Source organism: Oncorhynchus mykiss, chromosome 8 (assembly GCF_013265735.2).
Source record: "Oncorhynchus mykiss isolate Arlee chromosome 8, USDA_OmykA_1.1, whole genome shotgun sequence".
Classification (NCBI taxonomy): domain Eukaryota; kingdom Metazoa; phylum Chordata; class Actinopteri; order Salmoniformes; family Salmonidae; genus Oncorhynchus; species Oncorhynchus mykiss.
This window is the reverse complement of record NC_048572.1, coordinates 85,525,240-85,539,237: the sequence shown is the minus strand read 5'-3', so window position 1 is coordinate 85,539,237 and position 13,998 is coordinate 85,525,240. Positions and strand designations below refer to the sequence as shown.

Below are 13,998 nucleotides of genomic sequence, written 5' to 3'. Positions count from 1 at the left end.
TATTTTTTGTGTACTTTTTTACTTGACTTGTATTGCTGTGTTATGATGTATTATAATGTTGTGTAATAATGTTGTGTTTTACACCTTCTGGTGTAAAAACCAAGGAAAAAGGTCAAACAAAAAACAACATTAAGTGCAGAGGAACAGATATATTACTGTATATGAGTGGCTGTGTTGAACACACCACCTCCTGTTATTATGTTCGGAACCTACTGACCAAAACAGGAAATATATTTATTTTTCAATTACAGTACATGTATTGCAGGCACCACAGTACTACGAGATAAAACAGCTCACTCAATCAAGCCTGATGGTGTTGTAAGTATAAAAACTAAGCTTGCTTTTCATATAATGTTTTTAAAACGCTTGAAAGGGTATTGGAATGGGGTAATGTCTTAGTGTGGGTTGGGAAGAACGAAATACGTTACTTTATGTGATACAAATCAGGAGCACCTCCTCTAAGAGGATGAATGAGGCTGTTTGAGAAGGTTTTGAATCCTAAGCAACTTGCCTACACATTGGTTTTTAGTACAATAGACCAACATAGCTACTGTAGTAGGTCAAAGCTGTGTGCTGGAAAACCTTGGTAGAGCATGGGTGAAGTACGCATCGTGGTGCTCATGTGAATTTAATTTCTTTTTCAGCTTCAGACCAATCCCTCCATCTCACTTAAAATGTGTTTTCTTGTTTTTAAAGGTATTTACTGTAGACCAGAACAAAAGTAATGCATTATTTAGGGAATAGTAGGGTGCCATTTGGGACAATGAACTGGGGACTTGCAGTGTAAGGTACCACAGCTATGAAAAATGTCAGAGACTCTCAGAAAACACATGTCGGGGGGGGTCCTAGAACACTGGAATAGAGACTCCAGATTACATATTGCCCCTAGAGGCAGGGGTCCTTCTATCCGCTCTCTCCAGGTCGACCACTTTCCTAGCTACCAAAAAAAGTACAATCAGCCTGGTCTCAATGGTTCAATGGTGTGCAAATGCCTGTAGACTGTGTTCAATAGTGACAAAAGCCTGGAGCAATCTCAGGGACTCTTGGCAGAAAATGGAAAAAAAGTGACCAATACACAGAATCCATTTTCAACAGAGCCTCCCTCTCCCTCGCTAGAGTTTCTAAGACGGAGATGAAGGACAGTCAATTTTGACTATACACACACAAGGTATAATTCCCAAATGGCACCCTATTCCCTATGGGCCCTCATCAAAAGTAGTTCACTATATTAGGAATCGTGTTCCATTTGGGACTCAGAAGATGATTTGAAGGGAATAAGTGGACACACAAAGCATACCAAATATGAAGAAGAATATAATAATAATGTATAATAATTGATTGGACACATACTAGCTGACTGGCATCCTCCAATCGAGGTGCTTAAAAAAAAACTTTTTCTCCACACATCAAGAGGTACAACATGAATTTGTGTCAAGAGATTTTGTCAATCCAACATGTACATTTGATTAGAGAGCGAATCTTTCCAGTTTAAATTCTCCAACCTAGGTCCTAGGGGAGAGGCGACATGAGGGTTGGGTGCCCATTCATACCCAGTTTGGAGGCGCCGATCTTGGAGCAGGGGTTTGGTTTCTCCTTGTTTGTTATTTGGATAAGATAAATGTATGAGTTCTGTATCATTTTGATTAAATTACTTATTTTGATAAGATGTAACAGTGAGATGTATTTTAGAAGGTTAATGTCAGCTCTCTGTTAAGTAGCTAGTTCGATGTAAACAGTGTTTTGAGAGACCGTTTTATAGCCTAGTTTTTCTTATTTTCGTAGATCCAACTATATATTTGGTGTTTTTGAGGGTATTTTATTAGGATCCCCTGTTGCAAAAGCAGCAGCTACTCTTCCTGGGGGTCCACACAAAACATGAAACATGACATTGTAGACAAGAACAGCTCAAGGACCGAACTACATACTGTACCTTTCATATCCAATTCTACTGCGTATCACCACCATGCTGTTACTAAAACAACTTGTCTTCACCTGAAAGACTGTTGTCCGGCGCCTTCTGCCATCTCCCTTTGCGTTGTTGTATGTCTTTAAAAAAAAAAAAATTTAAAAAGCCAATCAGACTATAGGACAAGACAGTGTTGCCATGACAACAGAATTTTGACTGTCGATACCGATACCCAATTTAGTATCACGAGACCATCACGATACTCGATACGAAAATGATACGAAAACATTACCACTGCAACAAACAAGAAAAATAAGGCATATTATAGCCAAAGTCGCAGAATGGCGCTCGATCCAGACAGATGAACTCAGCTATTTTCTCTATTCAATCGTTGGGCATCTTTTGAGTTCAAGATCTTTATATTAGAATTGTTTTACGTCAACATTTTTTCATTTTTTATGTATGCATAAATTTAATCAATTATACATCCATACGATCAAATTTGACTTTATTTTTTACCAATCAATCAATCTATATAACAACACAATGGTAATAATTGATTTGAATGGTAAATCTCGATTGATAAACTGGGTACATCAAGACTTAGCCTAGGTCTACTCCAAACACAGGTCACAGGTGAAGGAATATTCAATAGGATTCTGTGAGCTGATTTCACGGAGCTACAGATGACAAACAATATGTTTCTCTCGTACATTTTGGGACTTATTTTATTGTACTGATCAACAACATTTGCATTGAAGTAGCTTATTTGATAAAAGTCTGCCATCATTCAGGAGGCAAGGGGCGGGCCCCACCGGAGCCCAGAATTCACACACATAGTCTGGTCGCTGAGGTAATAGTTCCTCTTTGGGAGAGACGTGAGAGCGAGACCGAGTGAACATAGTTTTGATGGCAATCTGCTTTCACATTAGCATAATTTGCGTGATGGTTTGCATATTATCACAAACAAAATACTAGGAGTAATGAACTGATGATAAGGGAGGACAATGGCTGCGCTGATAAACAGACTGCTGCTACTCTCTGTTGTTATCATCTATTCATAGTAACTTTAATAACTCTACCTACATGTACATATTACATCAACTAAGCGGTGCCCCCCTGTGTATAGTCTCGCTATTGTTATTTTCCTGCTGCTCTTTAATTACTTGTTACTTTTATTTCTTATTCTTATTGATTTTTATTTTTTTTTAACTGCATTGTTGGTTTGGGGCTCGTAAGTAAGTATTTCACTGTAAGGTCTACTACACCTGTTGTATTTGGCATTTCACTGTAAGGTCTACTACACCTGTTGTATTCAGCATTTCACTGTAAGGTCTACTACACCTGTTGTATTCAGCATTTCACTGTGAGGTCTACTACACCTGTTGTATTCAGCATTTCACTGTGAGGTCTACTACACCTGTTGTATTCAGCATTTCACTGTAAGGTCTACCTACACCTGTTGTATTCAGCATTTCACTGTAAGGTCTACCTACACCTGTTGTATTCAGCATTTCACTGTAAGGTCTACTACACCTGTTGTATTCAGCATTTCACTGTAAGGTCTACCTACACCTGATGTATTCAGCATTTCACTGTAAGGTCTACCTACACCTGTTGTATTCAGCATTTCACTGTAAGGTCTACTACACCTGTTGTATTCAGCATTTCACTGTAAGGTCTACTACACCTGTTGTATTCAGCAGTTCACTGTAAGGTCTACCTACACCTGTTGTATTTGGCATTTCACTGTAAGGTCTACTACACCTGTTGTATTCAGCATTTCACTGTAAGGTCTACTACACCTGTTGTATTCAGCATTTCACTGTAAGGTCTACCTACACCTGTTGTATTCGGGGGCATGTGATCCAGGTCTGGAGAGCGTTCATGGAACGTCTGGGGGTCTCGGTCAGCCTCACCTCAGGTTTTCACCCGAGGGTAACGGGCAGGTGGAGAGAGTGAACCAGGATGTGGGTAGGTTTCTGCGGTCATATTGCCAGGACCAGCCAGGGGAGTGGGCGAAGTATATCCCCTGGGCAGAGATGGCCCAAAATTCACTCCGCCACTCCTCCACTAACCTCTCTCCTTTCCAGTGCGTACTGGCGTTTCAGCCGGTTCTGGCACCGTGGCATCAGAGCCAGATCGAAGCCCCTGTGGTGGACAAATGGTTCAAGCGCTCCGAGGAAACCTGGGACGCCGCCCATGTGCACCTACAACGGGCCGTGAGGCGGCAAAAAGAGAGCGCCGACAGGCACCGCAGTGAGGCCCCGGTGTTCGCACCGGGGGACCGGGTCTGGCTCTCGACCCGAAACCTGCCCTTCCGCCTGCCCTGCCGGAAGCTGGGTCTACGGTTTGTGGGGCCATTTAAAGTCCTGAGGAGATTGAACGAGGTATGGTACAGGTTACAGCTTCCGCCAGATTATCGTTTTAATCCCTCTCCTCAGGCCGGTGGTGGCTGGTCCACTCCAGGAAGCTGAGGTGCGGGAGTTTCCTCCGCCCCCTCTGGACATCGAGGGGGCCCCGGCGTATGCTGTTCGAGCCATCCTGGACTCGAGGCGTCGGGCGAGGGGCCTTCAGTATCTCGTGGAGTGGGAGGGGTACGGTATGGAGAAGAGATGCTGGGTGCCGGTGGAGGATGTCCTGGACCCTTCGTTGCTGCGGGATTTCCACCGTCTCCTCTGGGTCGTCCCCGAGGTCGGTGTCGGCGCACGGCTCTGTCACGACTTCCGCCGAAGGTGGTCCCTCTCCTTGTTCGGGCGGCGTTCAGCGGGCGACATCACCCCCTTTCTAGCCACCGATCCACTTTTAATTTTCCATTTGTTCTGTCTTTGTCTTATCACACCTGGCTTCACTCAACTAATTACTTGTTTATTATTTAACCCTCTGTTCCCCATGTTGTTTTCGTGAGTGATTGTTTATAGTAATTTGGTCCATGTTTGTGGGCTATCATTGTTGCCTTGTATATTTGTATTTTCTTGAGTAAAGTACTTTAATTCCTCATATCTGCTGTCCTGCGCCTGACTCCCTACACCAGCTACAATGGCCCTAATACAGACGAGTTCCCAGAAACTGCAGGAGGTAGGCTATACAACAGCATCTTCCAATGGAAGTTAACAATGGTTGAGTGTTAGAATCACTCACTCAGCCTCTTGTGTATTGATGATGTTGACACTGTGTTACGAATACATGCCCCCAGACACATCCAAGGCACTCAGGAGAAATCATCTACCTAGCCTATTCTGATTAAATAACGTTTTCTGCAGGTTTCTTCATGGTTCTATATAAAGTTGTGTTCTCAGAACATTAAGAAAACATTCCATAAAAACCACAGTAAAACATGGGTAACGTTCTAAGAATGTTATTTAAAAACATAAACATTCTATTCTCAGTATCAACAAAACTCTCTCTGTCCTCTATCATGCCAAGTGTGATCAGGTGTGTTGGCCGCGCCCACTAATTGATCACACCTGATCTAAATGAGTGCTTGTTTCCTTTGAAATGGAGTCTGTTTGAATAGACGAAAATGAACAGCTTTGTATGAGTTCAAAAAACAAGGGGTGCTTGCTCTATTCTGGTGGCGCAGTGGACTAATTCCATGGATAGGAAACAGAAGATCACAGGTTTTAATCTCACTGACTGCCACAATAATAAAGAAGAGTGTTTGCATGATTAAGGCCTAAGCAAATTAATTTCCAATGGTCCTGTCTGTGTTTAGAGTTCAAAACAGATAACCCAAACTAAGCTGGCAGTGTTATTAAAAGTCTTATTGATGCCTGTTCTCAGAATGTTACGTAATTACCTTTCAAATAACCTCTAATTTCCATTCTCTGAACGTTAATAAAACCTCCCAGGAAAACTTTCAGGGAACCATAGTAAAACGTTCGTAGAACCTCCCCGCAACCATAATAAAAGTTTCTCAGAACCTCCCTGGAACCATTGTAAAACGTTCTCAGAACCTTCCTGGAAACATAGTAAAACGTTCTCAGAACCTCCCTGGAAACATTGTAAAAGGTTCTCAGAACCTCCCTCCATCCTAAATATGTAAGTTCCCAAAACAGGCTAAATGTTTACTTCCGTTCTCAGAATGTTTAAAAAACGTTCCGTTTTACCTGTCAGTAAACTTGTGTTTCATTCCCAGAACGAATGGGAAACCAAAAACGTACATTCCCAATACTTCCAAGCAACCAAATGTGCTAGCTGGGTTATATTTCCTAAAATCCTATGAATGAATCACGCATTTTTGGATTAATGATAATGACATCAAAAATTGGCGTTTACACAGGTCCCACTGGACGCACACTGGTTGAATTAGCATTTTTTTTTTTGAGGAGGGGAGGTCGATGGTCGAGGCAAACAACCCCCACCTCACCCTCCATCCTAACCGACACACGCAACATTCGTGCTTAAATCATCAGTCTTTCAGTAGTGGCAGTCTAGAACACACATACATCAATGGCGTTAAAAAACAGATATTGTAGCCTACACACAAAAGTGCACGTTTCTATTTATTTGTAATATGTCCTCCTCACAGCTTCTGCAATATGTTGACAAGACCAATAAACTAAAAGCCTACGCTAAAGGTGATGCATCCTAAAAAAAAAAAAAAGGTCTACAACCTTCAATTTAAATTGTCATAATCTATGTTTACTTGTCATTGTTATTCACCGGAAGTAAATGTTGCAAATTAGGAAAATTCAAGAATCACACAATGGATCATTTAGCTTATTTTTCATGTTCAGAAAAGCTTCGGTTCGTTCACCAAAACCATCAAAGTTGTCACAAATAGGGTAGGCAGAATAGAGAATGTGAAAATGAACTTTAGTAATAATACTTACGGGTCGCAACGTGCAGACTAGAGTGAAAATCAAGACACCTTTAGAAACATCCATAACGCTGGTCGATAAAGAAACGATTTGTCTTTTTTTAATATCCAAGATAGATAAAACTGTACAGGCTGTTGAACACGAACATTCACTATAATTTCGAATAAAGAAACTCTGTGATAAGTTATTGTAGCCACCTCGGATCGTTAGTATGAGCGTGCGTATTGCGCTGTGATCAAATCTTCAACTCTCACGGTGGTGGACACACTTTTGAACCACTTCTCCACTGAGGAGCAAGGACAGCGAAGTCAGAAGGGAACCGCACCCTGTCGGTGCGCCTCGGAACTTCCCTCGTTTATAAATTATGTTCTGGGTTCTTCCACCTGGAGGAGGAAGGCAACAATTTCCCTGTCATCTATATTCATCATAAAATACATCGTTGAAAAACTGAGAACAACTCAAATTATGTTGCATACGTCATAAAGCGGTTGTAGGTCAATTGTGATTTGACAAGACTACAATTATGCCGAATCAGATATGACATTGTGTTGCCATGTGATATTATGCTGTCATAATCGAATCTTGGAATAAAGAAATCAAATCAGCTAAAATATCCCCCCATTGCCCCAGAACAAGAGAATACCAATTTGTTAACTTCTGTAAAAATCACGGTAATCTCGTTTATCATACATTTCCCGCCTACTGTGTGCACAATTAGCCTGTGGAATGAGGATAAAACCAAGGGAAACCATAGGCCCAGTGCTTTCTTTGATTGGGCACGACTGCCTTAATCATAAACAGTTGTGTAAAGTACTTAAGTAAAACTACTTAAATTACTACTTAAGTGTTGTATCTGTACTTTACTATTTTGCTCTTACTTTTACTTCACTACATTCCTAAAGAAAATGATGTACTTTTTTACTCCATCCATTTACCTGACACCCAAAAGTACTCGTTACATTTTGACAGGAAAATGGTCCAATTCACACACTTATCAAGAGAACATCCCTGGTCATCTCCACTGCCTCTGATCTGGCAGACTCACTAAACACAAATGCTTCGTTTGTAAAGTATGTCTGAGTGTTGGAGTGTGCCTGGCTAGTGTTGGAGTGTGCCTGGCTAGTGTTGGAGTGTGCCTGACTAGTGTTGGAGTGTGCCTGGCTAGTGTTGGAGTGTGCCTGGCTAGTGTTGGAGTGTGCCTGGCTAGTGTTGGAGTGTGCCTGGCTAGCCGCCTGGCTATTCATCAATACAAATAAAATGGTGCCATCTGGTTTGTTTAATATAAGGAATTTTAAATGATTTATACTTTTACTTTTACATTTGATACTTAAGTACATTTAAAACCAAATACTTTTAGACTTTTACTCAAGTAGTATTTTACTGGGTGACTTTCACTTTTACTTGAGTCATTTTTATATTAAGGTGTCTTTACTTTTACTCAACTATGGCAATTGGATACTTTTCCAATTGGATACTTTCACCACCACTGTTCATAAACACTCCTTAAAATGGTGTTCCTTATCAGTGAAAGGTCAACATCTCCGGGTAATGAAATATCATTTCAATTTACAGGTGCAGCTTTCTGTCCCACTCCAGTCAGCTATGTTACAAAGTGTTGGAAGTCTCGTGACACTGTGTTATGTTGTGTCTGCTGTGTTCTAAGTTCACTCTCCGACCACTGGCGTAACTTAATATTAATGTTAATGTGGGATGTAAATGCCCCAGACTGAGACACACACACACACACACACACACACACACACACACACACACACACACACACACACACACACACCTGGGCGAGTTGATAAAATCTTAAACACAGCCATGTTATCCAACAGGGTCTCAGAGCATTTCATGTTATTCTGTACGTAAATCAGAGATACTAAATTTAGTTATATATTTTTTCATTTTGTATGGTATGTATTAATTTGTGGGTGTCCATCACCCAATTCTCATGATATGTTACACATTTCAAATTTGATTAAATGTTAAAAATTTGCAAAATGCACAGTACGTTACAAATTCGCAAAACGTACAATATGTTATGAATTTGCAAAACGTATGACATGTTACAAATTCTAGCTAGGTGGCTAATATTAGATAGGCTAGGGGTTAGGTGTTAGGGGTTAAGTTTAGGAGTTAGGTTAAAGGGTTAAGGTTAGGGTTAAGGTTAGGGTTAAGGTTAAGGTTAGGGTTAGGGTTAGGGTTAAGGTTAGGGTTAGGAGTTAGGGTTAAGGTTAGGGTTAGGGGAAGTAGTTGATAATTAGCTAAAATGCTAAAGTTGTCATTGACGAGATTCAAACTCGCAACATTTGGGTTGCTAGTCGTTTGCGTTAAACCACCCTACTTTTGTTTTTGCCTTTAAGTAACCATTTGTCTTATGTAACTATACCAAATGTAACATAATCATAATTTGAGTGTTTTGAATTTGAGTGTTTTGAATTGACATGTACTATGCTACGTCTTGTCAATGAGACCAGGCTGTATTATCCTGCAGCGAAAAGTAGCAGGCTAGGACTCCTCCTCCAACTCTTCCTCAACAACTCCCTCTAGGACAAAACAATCATCTTATCAGCTGGCAGGACAGGACCGGAAAGGACAGGATCGGACCAGGCAGGACAGGAGGAGCTCAAACTAGGCAGATGGACCCCCAGATGAGTGTGCGTGCACCAGTTTTCCTGTGTGTGTGTGTGTGTGTGTGTGCATTCGTGTGTCCAGATGCACAGTGAAGAAAATCTCCATAAATCAGTCTAGAGTCTGTGTGTGAGAAGGAGATCTCTAGTGTGTGTGCGTGTGCGTGAGAGAGAGAGAGAGAGAGAGAGAGAGAGAGAGAGAGAGAGAGAGAGAGAGAGAGAGAGAGAGAGAGAGAGAGAGAGAGAGAGAGAGAGAGAGAGAGAGAGAGAGAGAGAGAGAGAGAGAGAGAGCGAGAGAGAGAGAGAGAGAGAGAGAGAGAGAGAGAGAGAGAGAGAGAGAGAGAGAGAGAGAGAGAGACAGACAGAGCGAGAGAGAGAGAGAGAGAGAGAGAGAGACAGAGAAAGAGAGAGAGAGAGAGAGAGAGAGAGAGAGAGAGAGAGCGAGAGAGAGAGAGAGAGAGAGAGAGAGAGAGACAGACAGAGAGAGAGAGAGAGAGACAGAGAGAGAGAGACAGAGAGAGAGAGAGAGAGAGACAGACAGAGCGAGAGAGAGAGAGAGAGAGAGATGACTGTTCTGTTCCATCCCTGTCTGTCTCTTATCTCCTGAATAGATCTGCTGAACTGTGGTCTATGAGTTCATCTTATCTGTTAAAAGAGGAACGTTATTCTCAGCCTCTGCTCTGGTGGCCATAAATAATACACCGTACATACATTACGTGTGATTGTTTGAACCTCAATACAATCCCTGACCCTTTTACCACTGAAGTACAGTGGTAGAATTAGTTTACCATCTATCTACTACCATGTCTAAAACCCTGGGAGACTACATGAACGGGCAGACTCAGTAAGCTACTCAACTGAATGGCCATCTTCAATCTTCGATAAGGGCTTTCACGTCTGACTGTTGCAATCCACATTGATCTACATTCTGCATCGGTCGGGGGTCGGGGAGGTCATTGCTTTTAACAGTGTGAAAGGCCCTGAAGTAGTAGTCATGGCGTTTATATCTGTTTCTGTCAAACCTATAGAAACGTATGCCAGGATTCTCTCTGCGGTGTAGTGATGTAGTACATACAAATCTCTTTGAAAATATAGTGAAAGGATGCAAGGAAAACAAATCAAGGACACCCATTGTCCATCCGTTAGCCTCTATTCCACAGCCAGAAGTATACTTGTTTGGCACTTCCTCCAGGGATACATTTGGTTAACGAAACCTTCCCACGGTTTCTAATGGGATTTTATGTTCATTTTCTTTGTAGAGTACAACATTTTGCGCTAAGTTCATCCATGCTGGACAGCGTCTGTCTAAGAGGCTTGATACGTTTATATGGGCTGCAGGTTCTTGGTGCTTTCAGGAGTTGCTTCCGTTTCCACTCGATGTGCCTTGTATCGGTTAATGGGGTCTTAGCGCCCTCTAGTGGTTTTCCATGGAAATAAGGATGACAACAGACTTTCACTTGATTATTGTTTTGACAGTACTTCTAATTATGTGCAATTACAGTTACAGGTATAGATAGGTACAGTTGAAGTCGGAAGTTTACATACACTTAGGTTGGAGTCATTAAAACTCATTTTTCAACCACTCCACAAATTTCTTATTAATAAACTATAGTTTTGGCAAGTCAGTTAGGACATCTACTTCGTGCATGTCACAAGTATTTTTTCCAACAATTGTTTCCAGACAGATAATTTCCCTTATAATTCATTGTATCACAATTCCAGTGGGTCAGAAGTTTACATACACTAAGTTGACTGTGCCTTTAAACAGTTTGGAAAATTCCCCAAAATTGTGTCATGGCTTTAGAAGCTTCTGATAGGCTAACTGACATAATTTGAGTCAATTGGAGGTGTACCTGTGGATGTATTTCAAGGCCTACCTTCAAACTCAGTGCCTCTTTTCTTGACAGCATGGGAAAATCTAAAGAAATCAGCCAAGACCTCAGAAAAACAATTGTTGACCTCCACAAGTCTGGTTCATCCTTGGGAGCAATTTTCAAACGCCTGAAGGTACAACGTTAATCTGAACAAACAGTGCAAATAAATCCCAGAACAACAGCAACGGACCTTGTGAAGATGCTGGAGGAAACAGGAACAGAGTCCTGTATGCTGCATACTGGACCCTATTCCAACTAAACTACTGAAAGAGCTGCTTCCTGTGATTGGCCCTCCTATGTTGAACATAATAAACGGCTCTCTATCCACCGGATGTGTACCAAACTCACTAAAAGTGGCAGTAATAAAGCCTCTCTTGAAAAAGCCAAACCTTGACGCAGAAAATATAAAAAACTATCGGCCTATATCGAATCTTCCATTCCACTCAAAAATCTTAGAAAAAGCTGTTGCGCAGCAACTCACTGCCTTCCTGAAGACAAACAATGTATACGAAAGGCTTCCGTCTGGACCCCATCATAGCACTGAGACTGCACTTGTGGAGGGGTTAAATTACCTTTTAATGGCGTCAGACCGAGGCTCTGCATCTGTCCTCGTGCTCCTAGACCTTAGTGCTGCTTTTGATACCATCGATCACCACATTCTTTTGGAGAGATTGGAAACCCAAATTGGTCTACACGGAGAAGATCTGGCCTGGTTTAGATCTTATCTGTCTGAAAGATATCAGTTTGTCTCTGTGAATGGTTTGTCCTCTGACAAATCAACTGTAAATCTCGGTGTTCCTCAAGGTTCCGTTTTAGGACCACTATATATTTTACCTCTTGGGGATGTCATTCGAAAACGTAATGTTAACTTTCACTGCTATGCGGATGACAAACAGCTGTACATTTCAATGAAACATGGTGAAGCCCCAAAATTCCCTCGCTAGAAGCCTGTGTTTCAGACAAAAGGTGTCTGCAAACTTTCTACTTTTAAACTCGGACAAAACAGAGATGCTTGTTCTAGGTCCCAAGAAACAAAGAGATCTTCTGTTGAATCTGACAATTAATCTTGATGGTTGTATAGTTGTCTCAAATAAAACTGTGAAGGACCTCGGCTAGATCTACTGCCTCTTTTATTTTACGACTCTCTCTACTCTCTACTCTCGCTATTATATAATGACAGACCAGCTAGAACTACTGTCTCTTTTATTTTACGACATACCAGCTAGATCTACTGTCTCAATTACTTTATGATAGACCATCTACATCTACTGTCTCTATTATATTACGGCAGACCAGCTAGATCTACAGTCTCTACTTATTTATGACATACCAGCTATATCTATTCTCTATCATATTATGACAGACCTACTACATCTACTGTCTTTATTACATTATGACAGACCAGCTAGATTATGACAGACCAGGTCACTTGAGTGGGTTGAGTCACTGACGTGATCTTCCAGTCTGGGTTGGCGCCCCCCCATGGGTTGTGCCGTGGTGGAGATCTTTGTGGGGTTTACTTGGCCTTGTCTCAGGATGGTAAGTTGGTGGTTGAAGATATCCCTCTAGTTGTGTGGGGGCTGTGCTTTGGCAAAGTGGGTGGGCTTATGTCCTGCCTGTTTGGCCTTGTCCGGGGGTGTCATCGGATGGGGCCACAGTGTCTCCTGACCCCTCCTGTCTCAGCCTCCAGTATTTATGCTGCAGTAGTTTATGTGTCGGGGGGCTAGGGTCAGTCTGTTATATCTGGAGTGCTTCTCCTGTCTTATCCAGTGTCCTATGTGAATTTAAGTATTCTCTCTCTAATTCTTTCTTTCTTTCTCTCAAAGGACCTGAGCCCTAGAACCATGCTTCAGGACTACCTGGCATGATAACTCCTTGCTGTCCCCAGTCCACCTGGCCGTGCTGCTGCTCCAATTTCAACTGTTCTGCCTGCGGCTATGGAACCCTGACCTGTTCACCGGATGTGCTACCTGTCCCAGACCTGCTGTTTTCAACTCTCTAGAGCCAGCAGGAGTGGTAGAGATACTCTCAATGATCTGCTATGAAAAGCTAACTGACATTTACTCCTAAGGTGCTGACTTGTTGCACCCTCAACAACTACTGTGATTATTATTATTTGACCATGCTGGTAATTTATGAAAATTTGAACATCTTGGCCATGTTCTGTTATAATCTCCACCCGGCACAGCCAGAAGAGGACTGGCCACCCCTCAGAGCCTAGTTCCTCTCTAGGTTTCGTCCTAGGTTTTGGCCTTTCTAGGGAGTTTTTCCTAGCTACCGTGCTTCTACACCTGCATTGCTTGCTGTTTGGGGTTTTAGGCTGGGTTTCTGTACAGCACTTTGAGATATCAGCTGATGTAAGAAGGGCTATATAAATACATTTGATATCGACATGGTCACAAATGGGCCTTCCAAATGGACAATGATCCCAAGCATACTTCCAATGTTGTGGCAAAATGGTTTAAGGACAACAAAGTCAAGGTATTGGAGTGGACATCACAAAGCCCTGACCTCATTCCCATAGAAAATTTGTGGGCAGAACTGAAAAAGCATGTGCGAGCAAGGATGCCTACAAACCTGACTCAGTTACACCAGCTCTGTCAGGAGGAATGGGCCAAAATTCACTCAACTTATTGTGGGAAGCTTGTGGAAGGTTCCCCGAAACATTTAACCCAAGTTAAACAATTTAAAGGCAATGCTATCAAATACTAATTGAGTGTATGTAAACGTCTGACCCACTGGGAATGTGATGAAAATAA

At 41.9% G+C, this 13,998-nt stretch overlaps 1 protein-coding gene across 4 annotated transcripts in view; it reads right to left on the bottom strand.

The window, feature by feature from the left end:
* vipr1a (vasoactive intestinal peptide receptor 1a) overlaps positions 1 to 7,079 on the bottom strand; it is a 105,896-nt gene extending 98,817 nt beyond the window's left edge. For all 4 annotated transcript variants that reach the window (XR_005052988.1, XR_005052989.1, XR_005052990.1 and 1 more), the window contains exon 1: positions 6,742 to 7,079. Coding sequence is in view for 1 of the 4 variants with exons in the window: in XM_036986615.1 (XP_036842510.1) it covers positions 6,742 to 6,795 (54 nt within the window). In the remaining 3 variants the exon portion in view is untranslated. The remainder of the gene's footprint in view (positions 1 to 6,741) is intronic.
* Positions 7,080 to 13,998: the final 6,919 nt, after the last annotated feature.